The 24,791-nt window shown below is 41.8% G+C and overlaps 1 protein-coding gene across 2 annotated transcripts in view; it reads right to left on the bottom strand.

The window, feature by feature from the left end:
• The window catches only part of DCHS2 (dachsous cadherin-related 2), a 328,465-nt gene that overhangs the window by 158,257 nt on the left and 145,417 nt on the right, over positions 1–24,791 (bottom strand). For both annotated transcript variants that reach the window (XM_075613040.1, XM_075613047.1), the window contains exon 2: positions 17,299–17,490. In XM_075613040.1, coding sequence (XP_075469155.1) covers positions 17,299–17,490 — 192 coding nt within the window. The remainder of the gene's footprint in view (positions 1–17,298; positions 17,491–24,791) is intronic.

Raw genomic sequence — 24,791 nt, 5'->3', positions numbered from 1 at the left:
TACGGGTTCTCCCACTCGTTCCAGCGTTTACTCCCATTCACTTGACGGGACTTAACGCTGAGTCTGGTGCGATAATCTGCACTGGAACCTGATGCATATGCCACATAGTGTGACGTTAAAATTACTTTTCAATATTTCAAACTCACAGAAGCAAGGCATTTTATTGCACCACAACATACTCTGTGGGATTATAAAATACAATCATTTATTTGGGCTATTTTGGGTAGAATGAAGCTGCTTCATGCTGTGATCAGCCATCAAATTTTAAATCTGCCTCATTTTGGTATATAGTATTTATAGCAGTTACATGAACAAAGAGTTATGGATTTTGTGCGATGTGGAGGCCAGAAAAATTATCAAGCAGAGTTAGTTCTGCGGCAAAGTAACATCAATGGCTTGCACTCCAGGAAGAAACTGTGGGAGGTGAAGAAGCTGCTGGACTGATCAATGTAGTCAGAGACAAAAGAGATTTGTGTTAATCTATAACAATAGTTTATATTTCCTAAAAGAAATGTGCATTGTTTCTAAAAGAATTTAAAAAATAAAAATATCCTATCAAATAGATTATTATTTTTTTAATTTGAAGCAATCTCTTTATTGCATGAGTTACAATATGCTCCATTGTCCCTATACCCAAATTGCATCTCCATACAGTATGCTGTAGGATTTTCGAAGCACACATTTTCTTTCATTAGGTTTAGTGCATCATTTTAGTTGCATATGCACCGTTTTTCGAATCAATTTATAATAACTGCCACTGAAGATAACTGGAATACAGTATACTGTACCTGTATGCCTTGAATTCAGATCATGAGTTGCTTTCTACTACGGTATATGAATGAGCTGATTGTGGTAGCCAAAATCACCGGATATATTGGTGAAGTAAAAAAGAAAGTTAAATATAATATTTGGAAAATGCCCTTCAATTTCATTTTAGCCCAATATTATCAAATACACACTATTTTGGAATTTCATTATGCTGGGGATTCGGAAACAAACTATTGTGGGTCAACCAGTCATTCTACAACTGGGATTTTTAATCAAGGTGACCTGGCTGTAAAACTAGGCTAATACTGTTCCAAACAAACAGTATCAGATTGCTGAAAAATAAAGTATATTGCTGTTGCCCAGCTACAGGGCTCTGCTGGGCACCGCCATCTGGTAAATACTCGTGCATGCGCAATAGAGTTCCCGCGCATGCGCAGTGTAATGGGAGTGCGGCGGCAATTAACCAGCATTCGCATAGGCCTACTAGGCCCAGCAGCCCCAGGGGCTGCTTCACCATGGGGGAGCTTTGCTTATAGTGCCGGCGGCGACAGGGACCGCGACGGTGACGTCACGCTGCGGTCGCTCGAAAAATCTAATTGACTTGACTTCCAGCGATCGTCACCAAGCCGTCGTTCTGTCGTGTCACTTCTCCTATTGGGAAAAAAGAGAGATCCAGCGCTCCATGGACTACTTCCTTGAACCAGCAGCACCGGTAAACTGTATGTATTTATTTATATTATGGTGTGCAGCCTTAAACCCCCTTTACTTCTCCTATAAGCGCACGCGACGGCGGCAATACATTTGTTTTGCTGCGACGTCACGTCACCATCACCATGTGGAATTTTGGTCGAAAACGACCTGATCGCCTGATTTGGCTGGTCTAGCTTAAGCCCCTAAGGCAGTGACTACCAACCTTTTTTGTATAAAGAACCCTAAGTGAAATTCTGAGGAACCCCCAACCATCTCTAATAGCAACTCTGTGATCAGATGCATTGTAAATTCTTCTGTATTTGGTACAATTTTCAATTGAAGCACAGAAATATCGAAGAAGATATAAAAGATTCCTCCTAATTGCACTCTATATACTATTTATTAGAGTGCAATTAGGAGGAGTCTTTTATATCATCTTCGATATTTCTGTGCTTCCATTGTTTATCCTCATGCACCTTATCATTTCATTCAAAGTAGAGCTATTTAAAGAAAGGATGAGCTGTTATATATAACCATTTAGCAACAATTTTCAATTGACCAGAAAATTGCAGGGAACCCTTTAGAGACGCCCAGGGAACCCAAAGATTCCTAGGAACTATGGTTGAAAAACACTGGGCAATGCAGATTTATACCTTTAAAAGTAAAACTATACAATTTAGAAACCTGCTGACAATAGGCCTACTGTGATACCCATGCTCCACTACGCAAAATAAGAATACGGGGGGCCCACCGTCTGTGGGTTACAACTGACCTTATAGCGCTCTACCATTTCAAGTATGCCTTGTGGAAAAGCTACAAAGTAACTGGCACTACCAAGGATCTTAATAACTACAGATACCTGCGGAATATGTGTACAAGGCAAACAAGAAATGCAAAAGCAAAATATTATCCTGCCAATCTTCATCAGAGTATAGCAAACCCAGCTAACTTTTGAAAGGTTATCAACAATATATTCCAGCCTTCTATCCATCAACATCCATGTAATATCTCTAAGGAGGATATTACTCTGACAAATTCCACTGATATTGCAAATGTATTCAATGAATACTTTGTGGGGTGTGCTACTAACTTATTAGTGAAACGCAACCCAAACCACAAACATGGACCTCATTCTGTGAGTACCCCTACAGCCCCACCCTCTCCCAACACTACCCACAATTTTCAATTTGTCCCAGTATCTGAAGAGACGATTACACAAGTGCTCCTAAATTAAAACTAAGCAGCCAATGTGGACCTGACTTACTACAATCTTAGTTCCTAAGACTTGGTGCCCTAGCTATTGCCAAACCAATTGCTTCCCTAGTAAACTCTATTCTGTCTGCAGGCCATATGCCTAAGACCTGGAAAACTACCAGAGTTGTCCCAATCTTCAAAAGTGGGGACAAAAACACTGTCTCAAACTACAGGCCAATCTCTCTTCTCCCAATACTATCCAAAGTCATGGAAAAATGTGTTCACTCCCAATTAAGTGATTATTATACCAAGACAAATTTCTCTAGTCAATGCCAATCAGGATTTTGCCTCAAACACTCCAAGGTAACTACCCTCCTAAAAGTTTGCAATGACATCCAGTGTGGAATGGAAATGGGATAGGTTACTGGTGCAATATTCCTAGATGTTGCAAAGCCTTTTGATACTGTTGAACATGTTATCTTGCTAAACAAACTCCAGTGCTCTGGAAAAAGGGAAGCATGCTTTAATCTGGTTTCATTCCAGCCTATCAGATAAATTCCAACATGTGTCCATCTCAGGCTCTAACTCTAACCCCTTGATATCACCTGCAGTGTCCCGCAAGGCTCTGTTCTGGGGCCCCTACTCTTCTCAGTGTTCATCAATGATCTTCCTACAGCTTGTAAGGGAGCTTCAATACACATGTATGTGGATGACACAATCTTATATGCACACAGCCCTAGCCTCTCCGAACTTGAACACGTATCCCAATCTGATTTTTTGAGACTTGAAAATTGGATTTCCCAAAGCAAACTGTTTTTAAACACTGTAACAATGGTATTTGAGACCAAGGCTAAATTTTTAAAGCTTCCATTGAGTAAGCTCCAGATCAGAACCAACGCTAATACCATCCTAGCCCCTGTTACTAGTTTTAAATACTTGGGCATATGGTTTGACTCCCATTTAACATTTGGGATGCACATTGATACCCTGACATCCAAAACCTATGCCAAAATAGGTGTACTTTATAAGAACAAATCCTCCCTAAGTCTGCTGGTCAGAAAGCATATCTCACAGCAGATGCTAATGCCAATTATAGGCTATGGGGACATAGTAAACAGCTTGGCACCCCAAGCCCTCCTTTGCAAACTTGATACCCTCTACAATTCAATATGCTTTTTTGTCATGCAATTCAACTGCAACACACATCACTGTTAAATGCTCAAAAGACTAGATTGGTCATCACTTGAGCAAATACTTTCTGGGCAAGCTACCCGTCTATTTGAACAAGCTACTTACTCCTACCACATGCAGCACTTATCAACTGATATCTGACTCCAACAGACTGTTCATGGTCCCAAGGTTCAACAAATTATCCGGTCCCTCCTCCTTCTCTTACGTGCACCTCAATACTGCAACAATCTACAGCTGCCACCAGTCTAAGTTCGTTAAAAACTAAAGCTGTCTTACATTTAAATCTGGACTGCAACTGTTTCATATGCCTATCATATATATTATCTTCAACTGTGTATGCAATGTCTTGTATATAATGTATACCCTGTTCACTTAATGTAACTATGTATTTGTAACTATGTATTATTTGTCATCATAACTCTGTGCCCAGGACATACTTGAAAACGAGAGGTAACTCTCAATGTATTACTTCCTGATAAAACATTTTATAAATAAATTAATAAAATATACAGGTATCATATTAACATATTCCCACACTCTGTTTTGCAACGGTAAAATATTTTTATGTACGTTTACGTTAAATGAAATAATGACAAGGTACACCACTAATTACATTTTGTCCACCAAATGCTGATCATCCCTACAGTGGCTGCCATGCAGAGCGTTACTTTCTTTTTGAGTTAAAAAAAAATGAAGAGATCCCCATACAGGCATTGTGTGATATATAAATCTGTATACATTCCCTAGAACAAAAAAATTGTCTGTAGCCTCAAAAACCTATATCTGCACAATTTCCAGGAACAGAAAGCTTTGGTGCTAACCCAGTTTGGATTAGATATGCAATACTACTTTAAAATTACAAGAGCTAAGAACAGTATAGAGGTGGTGGGGATCATAGGATAAAATGTAGACTGAATCTCATGTGTGAACCATACTGTAGTATTTCACAATGTATTCTTTATTTAACTGTGCTTTGTTTAACACAAAGCTATTATCAGAAGTAAATTATTCAGCTTGAAATAAAGAAATTTGGTAAAAAAAAGCAAGTATCCACTCCCAGTTAGTAGTCCCCATGGAGTTTCTTGGTAATCCCTAAACAAGAGATCACAAACATTCCCGTGATTTGTACAATTGATATGAGGTCAGGGACAAAAAAAAACAACTTTCTTCCAAATATTGATTTTTATATTGATTTTTATATTGATTAGCGGTAAATACATATTTCCCTGTGCCACTTCATGAGGTTTTCCTTAAAATTAAAGTGCACACTGAATTTCAATTACAGGCTAGAGAAATGAAGCCGGCTTCACTTTTTTCTTGTTGACCACTTTCTTTGGGTAGCTAATGTTAAGGTACTGTACGATATGCAGTAATCGAAAAAGAGGACCTTGTGGGAATTGTTCACAAAAGTCAATAACTGTTACACCACTAATGCAGTTTTCGTAAAGGAAGGCCCAATGACAATATGAAACACACCTGTGTAGTAACCTCCCCTAAAAGGTACCACTGAACAATTATTCTGTGCTGGCTCAGTGTGAATTGCACCAATCTATTTTGTGGATTACAAATGTATTCATTTTCCTGGACTATAAATAGGGTGACCAGATGTTCCAGTTCTCGGTCCCAAATTTTTTGGGCTCTGTGAAGTTTTTTTTGTCCAGCTGGGAGCAAAGGGCGCTTGCCCACCATGCATGTGCAATCGGCACATGCCGGCTGCTCTTGCACATGTGCGACCGGCAAGCACCAATCGCTCATGTGTATGAGCATCCGGCAAACGTCTTCCACACATGCGCAGATCGTGCATGTGCACAGGCACCCAGGAAGTGCCGATCGCGCATGCTTTTCGTGCATGCACAGTTGGCAAGCACAGACTGCACATGCATGAGATTTGTCCCCGTTTTTGCAGGGACAAATCTGGTCACCCTAACTATAAAGCCATAACTAACTATAAAGCATCCATAAACTTGAATGGAACTTCAACTTAAATACAAACAAACGTGTATATTCCAAAGAGCATGGCCATAGTGAGTGTGAGCTTGCTCGTGCACGTGAGATACCAGGATACCAAAAGCAGAGGACACAAACTTGTTTGCTATTGCACCAAGACAATCTGGTCATGTGAGCGGCTAACAGCCAATAAAAATTTAGTAAGCTATTCTGCCTGGATACTGTTCAAATTACTTTTTGTCAGTTGAGTTGTGCTTGCTGTGAGAATATGGACAACTGAACTATTGAAAATTTGATTTCTGAGGTTTAGAAACGTGAACTTTTAATTCATACCATGACAGAAATATCAATGATAATTTATGGAGAGACATTTCTGATGTATTGTCCTTTACTTGTATGTACCCCCTTTCTCTGTGTCTAGTGGAACTACATTTGCTGAATACTTGTCTGGCATACAGGAAGCCTGATCCGCCGCCACTGGGAGACTGGGGTGATCGCGTTCTATATGGTGACAGCTCCTCCACCTGGGAGGATCCTAGTGCAGCTGGATAACCCCCTCCCAGGAACCCACACAGTAAAGGAATAAATATACACACAGTGGTATAACAACTTATCTTTACTGAGAACACATAACCTTAGTACTATAGCAGTATGCACAGCATAACCCAATACCATAGAGGCCCCACAAGGTATAACCACACAACAACACCATCCCGGTGAAACTCACGGTGTCCAGGCCCACCCAAATAGTGTTCGTGTGGAGTAGCGCTACCCACTGTGTGTATAGCCATTAGTGCACATGTAGATACCTTCCTGGTCTCTGTCCAGACCATGCCGCAACGTAATCCCACAACGTGGTCTACCGGATCCTCTCCTGTCTGCCGGCGTCCACCTCTGAGGGGGCTCCCGCTGGAATGTGTCCCTATAAAGTGTCTCTAGTGGCCTATGGTCTGGTCCCAGGCGGCAGGCCATGCACACTGCATGCGTCCGTCACTGGTGCCTTAACTCAACCTCTGTCACTACAAGGCTAAGGGAAGCATCCCTATCTGGGGCCTTCCCTATTGCAACCACAATGTAAGATGAATCACGGCCCAGCTGGGATCTATGGGGGTATCTGGCCTAGTCCAGGGATACACTACTCCAAGGACACTAACCTTACCCCTTGCTGACCCTGCTCCGACTGAAGCGTAGTCCCCAGCGCACCAAATGTATCTCCTTTAGCCTACCATGTATCTAGCAGCCCTATTGGCTTTTGGGCCCCATGTGGTCTATGTAGTCCCTTGCAGTGCCTGTCTAATGGCCACCGCACTATGCTTCTGCACTGCGCATGCGCAACCCATTTGCCGCACATGCGCGCGAATCAAAGATGGCCGCCACCTGTGTCACAGAGCTCCAGATCTGCCCCGGTCTGCCCGCAGCCTCCCCACACCTATGCCAGGTCTGCCCACCTCTCCGGCGGCACCCAGACAAGACGGCAGCTCCCTCGCCCGCAGCGGAGGTAAATGGGGAGATCGGCTATATCCTCCCCCTGGTAGAGACTCCAACACCCCGGCTTGGAACAACATATATAACCACAGAGTTTACACAATAAAAATGCTGTATATAACATACAACTTAACTGTGTGCATTGACTCTAAACAAGGTTGAACAGTTCCGTAAAGATGGCTATAATCAAAGCTAGCTTTCTCCGAGCCAGCTGCTGAGACTCATAGTGGGGTGCTCCTAATGAATCGTATGCCACTATAGTGGGAGGTCTCTTTTTCAGTGTCTTCCACTTGGGAGTGTCTATCATAGTCTTGGGGCCTGGTCCTGTCTCTAAGGGTAACTCAGTCTCTGTAATGTCTCTTAGAGGGATGAAGCTCGGGCTTCGTGGATCAAGTGGGCGGCTTGTTGAAGCCACTGGTGAGGGTACATGAAGTGCAGGCCCAATACCCGTTGCTCCTTCAGGAGGTGCCCACCAGTCTCCATTTGAATTAGTGGAGGTTCCCTCCATTGGATCCTAATATGATTTGACTACTGTCTCAGGGTTCTCTTCTGACCGCACTGGCTCACTGGCTGTTACTATTGTCTCTTGTTCGGGGTCACTTTCTCCCACTTGTGGGATGGGCAGCAAGTGATTTCTGTGCCAGACCTTTACCCTTTCATCTGCGTCTCGTATGCGTTAGACAGGGAAGCCTGGCATCTGGGATTCTATTTTTAAGGGCCCGTCGCGCCAGCAGTCGTCAAGCTTGGGTTTGCCAGGGATTCCTAGATTTCATAGGACAATGGCATCTCCAGTCCAAAGTTCCCGATAGCCGACCTTGTGGTCATACCTTCGCTTGTTGCATGCGTTCAGCTGGGCTGAGGCTTTTTCCGCCAACTAATATGCGCGGTGCAGGCTGTCTTGGAGCTGTTTCACATATTTATAATGCATCATAATGGGTACCCCATCGGTAGATACCCTCAGACGGATGTCCCAGGCAGTCCTGCCTCTCGCCAGAACCTCATGAAATACGGCGTGAATCCCATGGATTCATGTCTGGTGCAGTTGTATGTGTAAAACAAATAAAGGAGCGCAGAGATGGCAGGACGTCAAAGAAATAGTTCACATTTATTTAGTAGTAGTAATAGTAATAGTAACTTAAAAACTTACAGTGAAGTTCAGCCACTTGATCGATCCGAATCCCCTCACACTGCCGACATCAACACCACGAGATCCACAGAGTCCCCCCTGCTCCAACTAACCCGGATCACCACGCGGTTGTCAAATCAGAAGTAAACCAGGGGCTGACTACCAGGAAGAATCTGTTCCTCTCGTTTGAGCTGCGTGCCTAGCTATAGCAGCGCTCACAATTGCTTATCTTTGGAGAGGTTCAAATGCCGAACTTGTCTCACAAACACATAAAACGTATAATTTAGTTTAGTTTTAGGATTGTATGGTAACCCTCTACGCGTTTCACGCTATCATGCTCTTCTTCAGGAGTATGCCAAGCACACAGGGATTTGTCCCTTAAATAGGGTCTACACAAATTACCCCAGGTGTTTGGATTAAAGTGCATAATTTGGATAATTGCTCTTCTGTATCAGGTGGATACTAACAACACACATACACCTAAAATGACACATAATAACATGAGAACATTATACAATTCCACTAAAAAGGCACTTTTAAAAACTACATAAAAATTTTTTTTAAATACCACTTTAAAAAAACTTGTTTTAGAAAAACATTGAACTACATACAAACTCTCAAATAAAACATTTCAAATTCTAAATAAGTGATAAATTACATATACAAAAACATATTATAATGGAGAAACTACCCAACCAACAAAATCAACACTTGGATACCAAATCAATATTCCAAATCCACTTATTAATCATAATATTACATTATAAAAATCATAATTTTTTAAAGATCAAATCAAATTCCAATTTTGCTATAAAATTAACTTTACTCCCAGTTATATAAACTCTCCAATTAGTAAATCATAAATTAATTTATTAATTATATTTTATTTTAGATCTCTTGCATTTTTGTTATTGACCTCAATTGTTACTTCCAAAACACTAACTTTATGATTTTTATATTATTTAAAAAGTTAAATATTAAAAATCTTTTTAAAACTATCAGTCAACCATTCAAAATGTGTTCATCCACTAAAATATAACCATAGTAATGGGATCTATTTAAATCTCTTTGCAAAAACAAACACAGGGATGTATTCTCACTAGAGTTATCCTCCTTATTTAATCATTTAGTTTTATCTCAGAAAAGGATTACGTTCTATCATTTCATTTAGCCCCCCTGGTGTTTTGCTATGTAATGAATAAATCCAGAATTGCTCTCTTTGGAGAAGTTTCAGGTCCCTATCACCTTTCCTAATATCTCTCTCCACAACCTCAGGTCCCCTGAAACGTAACCCTTCTGCCAACCCATTGTGATGTACAAGGAACTGTTGTGCCAAATTGTGAATTTTTTTACCTTTTTCTATCAGGCGCATGGCATTCTTTATTCCATTTACGTATTTACCAATTCGTACCTTATGTGGCCGAATGGTTTTACCAACGTAATATTTATTACATGGACAGTTTATAACATAAACTACATATTTCGTTAAACATGTAATAAATTGATTCATTTTATATTCCCGCCCTGATTGGTCATCCACAAATGTTTTACCCTGTGCCATAAATCTGCACATAATACATTTCCCACATCTCTCACATCACTCTATTACTGCCAACCTTTCACGTAATGTTGGCACATTGTTGGCACCCATGACCTCCGCACTTCCATCATATCTTAGAGATGGTATAGAAATTTTACATTTACTTAATAATATAATTTGGGAAGATAATTTTATTTGGGCCACTTTGGATGTCAGCTCACTATATACGTGTATACAACATAGATTAGGTATTAAGGAAGTTGCATGGTAATTTCCAAATGGTTTCCCCAGGAAGTTCCCACTGCTGGGGACAGGTATGTTGGGCCCTTTTAAAGCGCTGGGGGCCAGAATGTTTCTCAAATTTTTGGCCTTCCTAAACACTACCTTGGGTTTGGCAGGTAACATTGTTTGTAAAATAGGGTCCATTTTCAGAACTCCCCAATGTTTATAGATAATCTTCCGAATCTTAGACTCCTGCTTACAAAAATCTTCTATAAACATTGGTGCCTTGTTAATATCAGAGGACTGGCTCTTATCGTTAGGAACCAATAACATTTCCCTAGGTATAAGTGAACTTCTGTCCAGGGATTCTTGTATCACATCGCTACTGTAGCCTTTTCCCAAAAATCTCTTTTTAAGGACCTAAGATTGTTTTTCACAGTCCTTTGGCTCGGAGCAATTTTGTCGAACCCGTATGAACTGCCCATACGGTATATTTTTGAGCCTTTGTGCAGAGTGATTACTAGTGTAATCAAGGTAGGAATTAACATCTACCTTCTTAAAATGGGTTTTGGTCACAATACGATGTTCTATCGCCTTTAGATTCAGATCCAAAAAATTGATTTCTATAGGATCTACCTCTCCACTGAGAAGAATGTTCTGATCATTCTCATTTAAAAATGTGATAAACTCATCCAATTCTCCCCTAGATCCAGACCAGATAATCAGAATATCGTCAATATATCTGCCATAATAGACGAAATATTGACGATACCAATTATCCTTCCATACATATTCCTCTTCCCAAAGACCCATAAATAAACCTGCATAATTGGGGGAAAAACAAGTGCCCATGGCCGTTCCATTGGTCTGTAAAAAGTATTCACCCTCAAACAGGAAATAATTGTGATGCAAAGTAAATAAAATGCTATCAATGATAACATCCTGTTGGGCACTTGATAAATTATTATGTTGGTGTCAAAAATGTGCAACTGCCTTAATACCTAATCTATGTTGTATACACGTATATAGTGAGCTGACATTCAACGTGGGCCAAATAAAATTATTCTCCATAATTATATTATTAAGTAAATTTAAAACTTCTATACATCTCTAAGATATGATGGAAGTGCGGAGGTCATGGGTGCCAAAAATGTGCCAACATAACGTGAAAGGTTGGCAGTAATAGAGTGATGTGAGAGACGTGGGAAATGTATTATGTGCAGTTCTATGGCATAGGGTAAAACATTTGTGGATGACCAATCATGGCAGGAATATAAAATGAATCAAATTATTACATGTTTAACAAACATATATAAATATATATAGAGTGAGCGGGATATTATGGATGCGCAGTAGCAATTCCATAGGTAAGGTCTGAATGAGACCTCCATTATAACCCCATTTTCAGTTGCTCAAAACGCTCAAGAAAATTGACCAATCCGTCTGAAAATTAGAATTCAGGTTGCATTGGCAAGGTGCATTTGTTTGGGAAGTTTGAGCACAATCGGTTGTATAAGTTTCATACAATTTTACAACATGTCATTGCGAGGTATCTATGACATATTTAATAGTGATATATATATATGAAAGCATCCTTGTGATCAATTGCTGTATACAGTATGGTCCATAGGTTAAAAACCATAGAAATTCAGTTGAAAAAAATATTGTTAAAGCTGCAGATCAGTCAATATCCTGCATGTGTATTTTTTTTAATAAATCAGTTCTGTAGTAAGAAAAAATACTTTTAGCATTTTGTGTTTTTAAAAAAACAACTTTGAAAGACCAATTTTCTTGTATTCTATTTTAACAACCATTTACTAAGGCACTGCCCCTTCGTGTCCTGTCACAAGCCCTGGCACACCCCTTTGTCAGCCCTGCCCTCCCTTTTGCACATGTCAGTGCAGGAGTGTTCATGAATATTCATGAGCTTCCACTGAGTGACAGAGGCAGAGGAAAAACATATCCCATATCTAAAGATTTCGCCGATCAATACATGGAGAACGAATTGACTGGCAGCTATACAGTTCTTTAGGTAATTAGAGATTGCCCACATGAAACCATTGAATTTAAAAAAAAAAAAAAAAGACTGAACTGCAGCTTTAAAGTGTAATGAAAGTTTGTAAGCAAACCCTTTAAAAGTCTGGACATTTTTGAGTGAAGATGATACAAAACCTTAACTCTCCCCCCCCATGCTTTGCTGATGTCATCATATATGACATCACAAATGACATCACAGATAACATAACAAATTTCATTTTCCCATCACATAAGTGAGTGTTAGGTGCATAAAGGTGATTATGGAATTGGTGAAGTTGACATCACATATGTCAGGATGTATGTATCATACTAAAGACTACAACTATAGCACCGTGGACAATTTTAACTCCGAGCAGCACTGAAAACTGTGCATTCCTCTAAAGCTATCATCAAAGCCAATCACGGGGGAGGAGTGTGGGTGGGGGTATTGAGAAGCATGTGGAATGTGGAGGGTGAGTAGAGAAAGGGAGAGGCCTGATAATTGTGGGGAGGTGGAGGGATAAAGGGTCTGAAGGTACTTGGGGAGGCAAGTGGAACAAAGGGATCACAGAAACCTGATGCATCTGCAGTGGTCAGAGTGAGAAAGACACTTGAGAAGCCTGTTGTAAGGAAGAGAAAGGAATTGGACAAGCCCCATGCTTCTTTCTGGTTGGTGGGTGGAGAAAGGCACCTGAGAAACTTTGTAGGATGGGAGGAGAAAGGGATTAGAGAAACCATATGCTTGGGGGGAAAGAGGGAAAAGGGGATTGGAGAGGCCTCATGTTTCTGGGGAGCAGGAGGAGATAGGGATCAAAGAGGTGTGATTCGAGGAGAGGTGGGGAAGAGGGGTCCAGAAAAGACTGATGTTTGAGAAATGGACCAGAGAAGCCTGGTACTTTGGGGTTGCATTCCATGCTCTCTGATGACATGATGCCACAAAGTAACTGGCACTACCAAGGATCTCAATCACTACAAATGCCTGCGGAACATGTGCACAAGGCAAACAAGGCATGCAAAAGCACAATATTACTCTGACAATCTCCTCCACATCAAACCCAGCTAACTTCTGGAAGGTTATCAACATCATATTCCAGCCTTCTAACCATCAAAAGCCAAGTAATATCACTAAGGGCGATATTACTCTGACAAACCCCACCGACATTGCAAATGCATTCAATGATTACTTTGTGGGGTGTGCTACTAACTTATTAGCGATACGCAACCCAAACCACACACCTGAATCTCATCCTGGGAGTACCCCTATAGCCCCACCCCCTCCCAACACTGCCCACAATTTTCAATTTGGCCCAGTATCTGAAGGGGAGATTACACAAGCGCTCCTCAAATTACAACTAAGCAGCCAATGTGGACCTGACTTACTACAATCTAGGTTCCTAAGACTTGGTGCCCCAGCAATTGCCAAACCAATTGCTTCCATAGTCAACTCTATCCTGTCTGCAGGCCATATCCCTAAGACCTGGAAAGCAGCCAGAGTTGTCCCAATCTTCAAAAGTGGAGACAAAAACACTGTCTCAAACTACAGGCCAATCTCCCTTCTCCCAATCCTATCCAAAGTCATGGAAAAATGTGTCCACTCCCAATTAAGCGATTACTACACTGGCGACACACTTTATTCGAGCTCGGCTAGTCCCACGAATTCGGGTATACCCGGGTGTATTAAGGTTTGTGACTGTTTTCTGCCCGAGTGCATTGAGGTATTTTCCAGGCAGGGATTGAAGCATTTTATTCCCGCTGGCTGCAATACTGCACAGTATATATATATATACTGCATTACAATTCATGAATTTATGCCATCTGGTAGACACGCGAAGCATTGCAGCCTATTAAATCCTAATCATTATCATTTAACAGATCAGCCGCCCGTCAGCCAGGCATGAACCCAGGCTGGGAAGGCAAACACAACGGGGCTTGTCAGAGGTGAGGAGCGGCGCATTCCAGGTATCTGCCAGGTACATACTGGGTATTTGCTCGAATAAAGTGTGTCGGTGCAGTATAACAAGACAAATTTCCCTAGCCAATTTCAATCTGGCTTTCGCCCCAAACACCCTACCGTAACTACCCTGCTAAAAGTTTGCAATGAAATCCAGTGTGGAATGGAACGGGGTCAACTCACTGGTGCAGTATTCCTAGATTTTGCAAAGGCTTTTGATACTGTTGATCATGCTATCCTGCTTAACAAACTCCAGAGCTCTGGAATAGGGAAGCATGCTTTAAACTGGTTTCAGTCCTACCTATCAGGTAGATCCCAATATGTGTCCATCTCTGGCTCTAACTCTAACCCCCTGGATATCACCTGTGGCTTCCCGCAAGGCTCTGTTCTGGGGCCCCTACTCTTCTCAGTGTTCATCAATGATCTTCCCACAGCTTGTCATGAAGCCTCAATACACATGTATGCAGATGACACAATCCTATATGCACACAGCCATAGCCTCTCTGACCTTCAACACATACTTCAGTCTGACTTTTTCAGACTCGAAAACTGGATTTCCCAAAACAAACTGTTTTTAAACACTGACAAGACTGTAACAATGGTGTTTGGGACCAAGACTAAATTTTTAAAGCTTCCAGCGACTGAGCTCCAGATTAGAACCAACACTAACACCACCCTACTCCTGTTACTAGTTTTAAATACCTGGGCATATGGTTTGACTCCCACTTAACATTCGGGATGCACATTGATACCCTGACAACCAAGACCTATGCCAAACTAGGGGTACTCTACAGGAACAAATCCTCCCTAAGTCTCCTGGTCAGAAAACGTATCGCACAGCAGATGCTAATGCCAATTATTGACTATGGAGACATAGCTCAGCACCTCTAACCCACCTTAGCAAACTTGACACCCTCTACAATTCAATTTGTCATTTTGTTCTCCAATGCAACTATAAAACACATCACTGCGAAATGCTCAAAGAACTAGATTGGTCATCACTCGAGTCTAGGCGCAAAGTTCACCTTTCCTGTCTTGCCTTCAAATTCTTTATGGGCAAGCTACCCAGCTACCTGAACAAGCTCCTCACCCCTACCACATGCAGCACCTATCACCTGATATCAGACTCTAAAAGACTGTTCATGGTCCCAAGGCTCAACAAAGTATCCGGCCGCTCCTCCTTCTCTTATCGTGCACCCCAAAACTGGAAAAACCTATCAGAGACTCTTACATCCACCACCAGTCTAAGTTCTTTCAAATCTAAGGCTGTCACACATTTTAATCTGGTCTGTAACTGTTTCATACACCCATAATATTAATTATCTTTAACTGTGCATGCAATGTCTTGTATATAATGTATACTCTGCTCATTATGTAACTGTATTTGTAAACATGTATTATTTGTCTTAACTCTGTGCCCAGGACATACTTGAAAACGAGAGGTAACTCTAAATGTATTACTTCCTGGTAAAATATTTTATAAATAAATGTGATTATGTCATATATGATGTCATATGTTATGTCATTTGTGATGTCATGTATGATGACATTAGCAAAGCATGGGGGGGGGAGTTAAAGGTTATGTGTCACCTTAACTTTCACATTTCCAGACTTTTCAAAGGTTTTCTTACAAACCATAACTACACTTTAACAAAGGTTTTTCAGTTGAATAAATATATATTTGCAATTAATAGTTATTTTGTATGTGTCTTTATTTATATTGTGCCATTAATGTACATAGTGCTTCACATCAGTAATACGCGCGACAATCATATAAATAACAAATACATCATTGGAAGAAGCGCTTCAGATTTAAAAATGACATTTAGGAAAAGGAGTCCCTGCCCCAAGAGCTCACAATCTAATTATATGCCAGGAACCCTGTCATACTTCGAGAATATATCAGATTTTAACAAAACATCTCTTTTACGGGACTTTCTTAAAAGCTATCATTTATTTGGTACATTTTCATCTCAAAAGACATAATTGATCAATTAAATTGAAGCATAAATTGAATGGAAATTCAGGGAACCTTTTCGAACACAATACCAGGCATACAGGCTTGCAATAATGAAAATAGGAAGTCATTGATTCAGTCCTCTTTTAATACTCATTTCATGATAGAAGGAATAGGGTACACATCATTTTGACAAAGATGCATGAGGAGGAGAACTAGATTAAAAACATGTTTTTGGTGTGTAGCTACAGCAAGAATTCTGTGAACTTCTTGCCAGCCTTGAAGTGTTAAGAAAACAGCAAAGACTAGAAAATTAGAATGATTAGATATAACAAGCAGCAGGTGCAATAGCCCCTGAAGCTTTGAAGGTTGACAACGTAAGTTATTACAACGGGCAGGTGACACTGGTAAATTAAAATACAGGTTCGTTATGCTCATAACCGTCTCTTTTAAACCTATTTCATCTCTACTACTCTCTATTGCCCAAAACCTTTTTATCTCACTGCCTGCCACCTTCAAGTCAAATCTGAAAACATTTCAATAGCCTGGACTCATGACCATGACCACGTCTCCCCACACCCACAACTATAGAGGCAATTAGCAACATGGCCACGGACTGCCACGGACTGCACTCCTGACCCTACTGTCTCTGCTAGTGCCGCATAGCCAGGCACTGCCATACATTACACTAACTCCTTCCCTTACTGCTTTGATATTTGTTCTGCTTATTGCATTATAATTGCCTGTACTCTATTATTTATATTGTAAAGCACTGCGTACATTGTTGTTAATATATATCTAAAAATATAGATACCCGCAATATTGAAAATCGAAGTTAATATGGCTAATAAGCCTCGTTCACTTGATGACATCACTTGACTCCACTGAAAAACTTTAATCAGAAAAGCGTAGGACAACGCTGTTTCTCTACAAAATCTCTTGTGAAGCCTGCATGGAACATAGCTCTGGGCGGCCTGGTGGGTAACCAAGTAAAAATAAGCAGCAGAGGTTGCTTTGTGAACACTCTGGTGCAGATTCAGGGCCTTTTCAAATAGAAATTAAACTTTTAATTAAAAAACAGCAAGGAACCTGTGCCTTTAAAGTCTTACTGCTAAATAAATAGAAAGTGGGATCCCAAGCAGAAATACTTGCTGTAGTCCAGACTGAAATCAATTATTTTGCACATGCTGTAATTTTATTGTGAAACTTACCTCGTCCCGTGCTTTAACAAGAAGGTCGTACATGCCAGGCTCACCTTCCCTGTCTATATCCTGAGATACGCAGATACGTCCTGCGTCCGGATCAATCCGAAAAGCCGGAGATTCCTTGGAGCTGTGAAACCCATCATAAATGGAATATTGAATTTGTCCAAAACTACCGGAGTCCGCGTCAGTTGCTTTGACCTACGGAGAAAAATAAAATATAGATCTAGATGTAAACAGATGATAGAGTTTATTTATTGTCCACAGTACTCCCATAATCCATTGAAAAAAATCTTTTAAGTGTGGTTGCTGAAAGATCATGGAAGTTGTAGATCAGACTATTCTATTCAGTAATGCACGAACTCCTGCATTTATATCTGAACAATAACAAATTAATGTATTATTATTATTATCATAATTATTGTTTTCTAGATAAACAACTAAATATGTGAAGGCCTTGGATCAGCATCTTGCCTCTCCTTAAGCTGAGTAGTTCTAGAGTGTAGATCCTACATGTGGTTTCCCTCTGGGGATTTAGGTTTGCTGTAGTCTCTGATCCAGAGGCTTGCTTTTTTTTTTTAGCAGTTATGTAACAGGTATGGTTAAATGCTGGAATATGTTTTCAGGTACACATTTTTTCTAATTAACTAGCAACTTATTTCAAGCTTCAAACCATTAGGTCAGGGCTGTCAAACACGTGGTCCATGGGCTGTGATGGAATCTAGAGTGTGAGCAGGCGAGTCTTATCGCTCCCATACCCAATACATCCAATCGCCACCCCGCCCCAGAGTGGGAGAAAGGAGGGAGAGAGAGAAAGGAGTGATGGGAGAAGGGAGAGAGAGACATGCACTGGGGAGGGAGAGAGAGAGAGAGAGGTGTGGTGGGGAGAGAGAGAGGTATTGGAGAGGGAGAGAGGTGCTTGGGAGAGAGAGGGGTGCTGGAGAGAGAGACAGGTGCTGAGAGAGGGAGTCAGGTGCTAGGGAGAGGGAGAGAACTGCTGTGGAGAGGGAGAGAATGGTGCTGGGGAGAGGGAGGGAGAAGGGTTGGGGAGAGAGAGAGAGAGGTGCTCGGCAGAGAGGTGTTGGGGAGAGAGGGAGAGAGTTGCTGGGGAGAGAGGGGCTAAGGAAATAGGGGCTGGAGAGAGGGAGAGAGAGGTGCTGGGCAGAGGAAGGGAGAGAAGTGCTGGGGAGTGGGAGGGAGAGAGGTTCTGGGGAGAGAGAGGGGGTGGAGAGGGAGAGGTACTGCGGAGAAAGAGGGGCAAGAGGGATACCAGTGACATTTACATATTTTTTATAAGAAAAGCTCAAGAAAAAAAAGTGTACGCATAGGTTATAGTGACTATTTTATTTTTTCCTTCCGTCGCTGTGATGGTGCGGCCTGAGTCTTGCAGTCGGACTTAAGAATTAGCCCCCAAGCTATTCAGAGCCTGACAGGCCTGCTTCAGCTAGTTTAGAGCAGTAATACCTGCCATCTTACAGTAGATCACAATGCAAAAGCGGCACCAAATCGAAGATAAAGGTGCAGTTCCTATTAGGACCAACGCAAACCAATGATGGTGATAGGTTTAAGATGTTCAGTTTGGGCAATAAACACCTTTGTTATAAAAAAAACATAACTAAATCATTTGTAATCTAAGAAATTGTGGATTGAGGGATTTATCACCCTGTCAGAAACACTTGATACTCAGGCCATCCATTTTTTTGGATGCTGATGACAAGAACATTTTCCTCCCTTTTTCAAGGGAAACAAAAGTGATTTACAGTATTTGCTTTTAGAACGATTACATTTTTTTAAAAAAAAGCCAAATACAATGTATTGGGGTTTTTTTTTTACAAAATGTTTCCTGAGCTAAGATCCTAAAAAGACTGCTTTACTTGATACAGGGGGAAAGGCATCTAATGTTTTTGTTTTTTTCTGTGATTTCTTTGGATATTTGCTAGCATTTTAAAATATCAAGAATGGGTTCATATGGTTCTACATTTGAAAGACGCATAGAAACTTTATTCTACCCATCCATTCTTCTCTTTGAGGTAGTATAGATGTAAAAGGGAAATTCAAAGAGGTAATTATTACACACATACAAAACACCCTATAAAGCAACAATGAAAAAAATGTATCTATATTTTCATTAACAGTAGTACAGCACGTTTCATAGGGTTGTAACGGGTATTCCCCCACCCAACCGCATATAGAGTATGTGTGAGGGGGAACCTATGTGTTACCAGGTGTGGTGCGTATACCTGCAGGTTCACCAGGGGCCTGAGCCTCCGCTTGCTGGGAACCTGGGGTGCTCTCTGGAACGTCTCTTGATCAGCGCCTCCACCTGTGCAGTGTTCTAGGAGTATAGAATGTACCCTACACAGGACCCGCATATAGTAATCACATACACTGGAGTATAGGTATAACCATTTACTATATGCAGCATCAATAACACAACTCATAACCATTTACTATATGCAGCATCAATAACACAACACATAACCATATATTTTAGCAACTCAGTAACGGTACCAAAGTCTCAAGTGTCAGTCACTCCGGCTAGGAGCGTGTACCCCGTGCCCACCACCGTGTACCCCCACACCGTGTCCACAGTATAACCCCCCTTGTCCCGTGGTCAGCGCTGCCACTATGTGTGAGTACTTTGTTGGTGCACTTATAACGATACCTGCCTGGTGCGGCGGCACCTGGCTTTAAAGAATCTTCTGAAAGGATTAGACGAGTTCCTGCACAACATCCAGGATCCACCCGTGTGGTGATCCGTCAGGGGCGATCCCACCCTGAAGATAGTCCAGCTCTCTTTAATGGCGGAGACTTGAGCCCAAGTCTCTCAGCAAGAAACGCAGCGTCCGCTGTATCCCTAGGGGGCTGCTGGCCTAATGCAGCGGGTCACAGACCCCTGCACGCACCTCCTATCCCTTACGCTTCCTGGTCCTGACTAACGTGCAGAGCCCGCGAAATGTATCTAAATCTCCTCCACCTGGGAGATTCTACAGCCCTATTGGCTCCCTGGCGTCATGTGGGGCGCTCCTGAGGCTCATGGGACCTGTAGTCCCGTTCTCAGAGCCTCCCTGGTTGGCTAGTGTTCGCGCGCTCTCCTCGCGCTCTCCTCGTGCATGCGCAACTCGTCTGGCCGCCCGAGCACTCACTGCGCATGTGCGAACTCTGGCAAGATGGCGGCGCCCTGCACGAGAGCTGCCGGAACGCCAAAGCGCTCCCTGCATAGCCCCCAACCTCCAGAAGTGCCGGCGGGTCTGTCGAGTGACCCCCGGCAGCGGAGGTAACGAGGGGGGCGGTCGCGTGGCACAGGGGACCTGGCTACAGGGTCTTAATGGCAATTAAGGAATATTGGTCAAGTATGTGTTAGTTAAAGAAATCTTGTAAATATGACCAGTTGGTAGCCATCGAGCACTGGGCGCCCTGTCATTTTAGTTATCACTTAAAGCTCAATCAGTGACATTGTAAAGATATCTTCTCAACTGCCCCACACTTATGGCAAGCGTTCTCCCATATGGCAAGTTATAAGCTCTTGTTATCCCTCTATTTACGTTCTTGTGTATTATAATCCTTATCCCTGAAAAACAGTGCTTAGGTGATCTTAAGCATCTGTGGTTTTGTAATAGATAGCACAGAGTGTATAAAACTGTCAAAAAGAGATTAAAGCCCACTACTGAGTGATAGGCCTTCCCACCCAATTCCTGAGAAGACAAAAAGGTTTAAAAGGGTCTGTGAGGTAACTCAATAGGGTTTGTCTTCCTTGAGATGTATTATTAATTATCAAAGCTTCCCAACAGCTGTGCTAACAGGAAAACTTAACGCCTTCAGTGCTGGTGGGGAAAAAATGCCTGAGGAAGATTTTAGGGGAAGATTCACAAGGGTCGGTGTTGTGGAGTAACGGGCCCAATCTGCTAACTTGAATGGCAGTTAACGCCGGATCAGATGCGTTGATTAAAACAAGAAACGGTACAGTCTCAAATCAGCAAATGGTGACAAATCTCCATGCCATGCTACATAAGGAAAGTATGATAAAAGCTCACATTTAATTTAAAAGCATTCAAATATTTCATTCACAAAGACTACAGGCTGCAGGACCCTCATGGTTCAAGCAAATACACGTGATTCATGTCAGATGATTTGTCTCACACGATTTTTAATGGTCCAATAAAAAGGTCATATCACCTTCTCGCTCCTTTGTTAGTATGTTTTTTTACCAAATTCTGGGAAACTCAAATAAGCCAAAAAATGATAAAATGGGATTTTAAAATATAACAAGGGCTTAAAATAAGCATTTAAATCATACAAAGAACCAAGAAACTAAAATAAAAGAACTGAAAATGCTACAATTATTTATAAAAAATACGGCTAGTGACAACATGGGCACTTGGCCTGGTGTTCTGGTTTTGGTTTTAAAAAATATAAAGACTTTTGGTTTTGTATGTGGTTTGGAAATGTACGGATCTGGTATGTTCTGATTTAACACACCCAGTTTTTCACATCTCTAATTTATATAACTGTTCTGTTTTTTGACATACTGCTCGTCAAAAGGGGTGGATAATTTCAGATATTTTGCATGGTAAATTAAGCATGATTTAATAAATTTAAAAAAAACAATAAAAACACCACAGATGTTCATTCTAACACGAAGAATTGGATAAGCTTGTTAACCATTGCTATTAAAATGCACTTTTTAAAAAAAAAGTTGGTAATCACACAGCTGTGCTACAATTGTCAAATCTAGAAGTATAGGATGAAATATCTTTTGCTGGTTTGCTTTGACCAAATTCGTTTTAGTGTTTACTTTAGTATAATTTTATTCATTTAGCCGTGGTGGAATAATCTAATGCTTACAGTCAACAAACATGATAAATGCAAGTTCATTACACGGCTTGTTTATAAAACAGGCTATTTATCACAGCACATAATTTTCACGTCTCTAAACTAACATGCTGCAGTGCATTGTAATATTCTAGGCATCAATAAATACATCTCTCCCTCCCACCATCCAACGCGCCTTCTACTTACATTCAGGGTTGCTACCTCCTGCTGATTGATAACCCAGAGACTTTTTTTTACCTTCTCCGGTGGCAGCGGCATCATCCAGCAGCATCTCCCCCTGCATGCTCCAGCCAAAATGGCTCTGTGACATAAGATGGTGTTGCGTTGCCATGACGTCATGTGATGTCACAGCGCCATGAGATGTCATGTTGTCGCAGCAATGCGGCGCTGCTGGGCATCCCGTTGTCATGACAAAGTGACGCTGCATAGCGTCGTGACATTACGTGCCGTCCCACATACAAACTTAATGTCATACCTGTGTGACGGTCTGTGACTGCTTTAACCCCTTGAGTGTGAGCGTCATGCCACCTCCATGGCCACAGACCCGTGGGCACGTCTGCATCACGTGACCGCTCTTTGGAGCGATCCTGTGATGTGCCTTTTGTTCCGGCCGTCGGGCAGGATGTGACAGGGAGGGAGTGGACCTACCCCTTCAGTGTAGTAACTGTGAAAAACTGTGGTAAGTAGAAAGGACAGCTGTTTTAAAAACGTTGTGTCTTCTATTCATAGAGGGGAAAAGACACACTTTTTCCCTCAAAATGTTCTCAAGCTGTACTCTGTGTGGCTTATGGTAACTGTCACTAAGCTCATCATATTTCCAATTTCAGAATCAGCTTGCATCTGCCCAATATTATATTTTCCCTCTGGTAGGTGATTTAATTCAACTATATTTTAGCACCACAGAAGTGAACCTATATTTGAAATGTATCGGATGTATTGGATAATGTATAGTATGAGTTCACATTGAAATACATGGAGATCCTTTGATAACCCCTTACCATAGAAAGTATATATCAGGAGGCCCCCCGATTCTTCAAAACTATCATTATTAAGCAAATAAGTGTAACTCCCCTATTTGCTTACCATGGCCTTTTAGGGGTTAATGGTGTGGACCCACATAGAGAGTGATACTTTTCCTATTACAAAGGATTGGGGGTGAGTCAGGAGATGCTAAGCCCCGCCTTGTGTTGCCTGAGACAAAGACGTCAGAGGGTGTACATATAGAAAGGAGAAGGTTATAGAGGGAGGTTCATGGAGGAGTGAGAGTTGAGAAGCCTGTGTATATAGTTAAGGAGTATATAGGAAAGACCAGTCCCCATTTATTATGTTTTAGTTAGGGACAATGCCCCATCAGGTAAGGTCCCGAAAGATGGCTAAGGCGAAATCAGAGGTCACAGAAGAGGAGGCAGGCACACTACAGAGGTCCCCATCAGGGGAATCCCAGGGTGCCATAGTGTCAGCTCTACACACACCTCAGTTACAGTCTGTCTAGAAATGGAGTGAGGTGTAGATCCCCTATCTATATTGAGTCGGCCAGGGCCCGAGAAGGGGCCCATATTGACAGAACGTAACGGATGTTGTGCATCTGGCTCCGCCCCCTCCCCCTCTTCTGCAGCTGCAGCCAGGCACAGTCTCCCCTCAGCCAGCATCCTTCGGTCTCCGCTGTCCTCCCTCACCTGTTTTTGACTTTGAAAACTGGGACAATCAGCAAAGATCAGGACATTTTAAAGAATTTCGGCCACCGGGTCAGCCCTTAAAAAACGGGACTATCCCAGCACAACTGGGACATCTGGTCACCCAAAGCATGGAGACGTCTTGGAGGCGGGAGTGACAGGAAGTAATGAAGGAAGTGTATATAGCTACTCTGCATGGTGTACCTTGACTCAGGGTGCTGGAATTCAGGTAGCAAGATTGTATAATAATGGTCCCAGGAACTTTTATAGAACAACTGGCATTTATTTGTGTCACCAAATACAGGGACCGTTCGTCCATATATTGACACGTTGCACTGTATTTTACATCAGACATACATGAATACTGTTCTTCGATCAGTGCCCTTGCTTAACACTTAAATGAAGGTACATATCTTGTTCCTTTACTGTGATAAGACCGCCCCCCCCCCCCACCTAATAATTGTGGAAGCTCTTTCCTCATATTTTCAGTAATACTAGGCCCCTTGGGGATCCTAACAGGTCCTGGATACGTCACCCACTACCTTTAGCCGTTATTGTTACTGCCACTTCAACTTCAGCCTGAGAGGAATGTATATTCAGATCCGCGGTTAGAGCCAATCCGCCAGCATCAGGGACTTCTCGTTACTAAGGCCCCTCTTGCACATGCCATTTCAAACTTAGCACTTATCTTGGACTCTCTTAGTCGTCTGTAGGGATCCTAACTGACAAGGTAACTGCCCCTGTCTAGAACATAACAAAGTAGTGGGGCCTGGTCTATTTTATTACCTTAAGAACATGGTGTCTACTCTCCCCGAGGCTCTACTCCTCATGTCCTCCTGGAACCTAACCTTCCAAAACCTTCTGTTCGCCTTAAATACCCCTGCATGATGTCTGGATCCCATAGCAACCCAGGGTGGGCCTAGCCTACATGAACACTGCTAGTAAGGGGAGGGGAGTTACATCTGTATAAAATCTATTGGTGACAAGGCTACATAT

This window comes from Ascaphus truei, chromosome 1 (assembly GCF_040206685.1).
Source record: "Ascaphus truei isolate aAscTru1 chromosome 1, aAscTru1.hap1, whole genome shotgun sequence".
Lineage (NCBI taxonomy): Eukaryota > Metazoa > Chordata > Amphibia > Anura > Ascaphidae > Ascaphus > Ascaphus truei.
The sequence above is the reverse complement of the archived record's forward strand: the minus strand, read 5'-3'. Positions and strand labels throughout refer to the sequence as shown.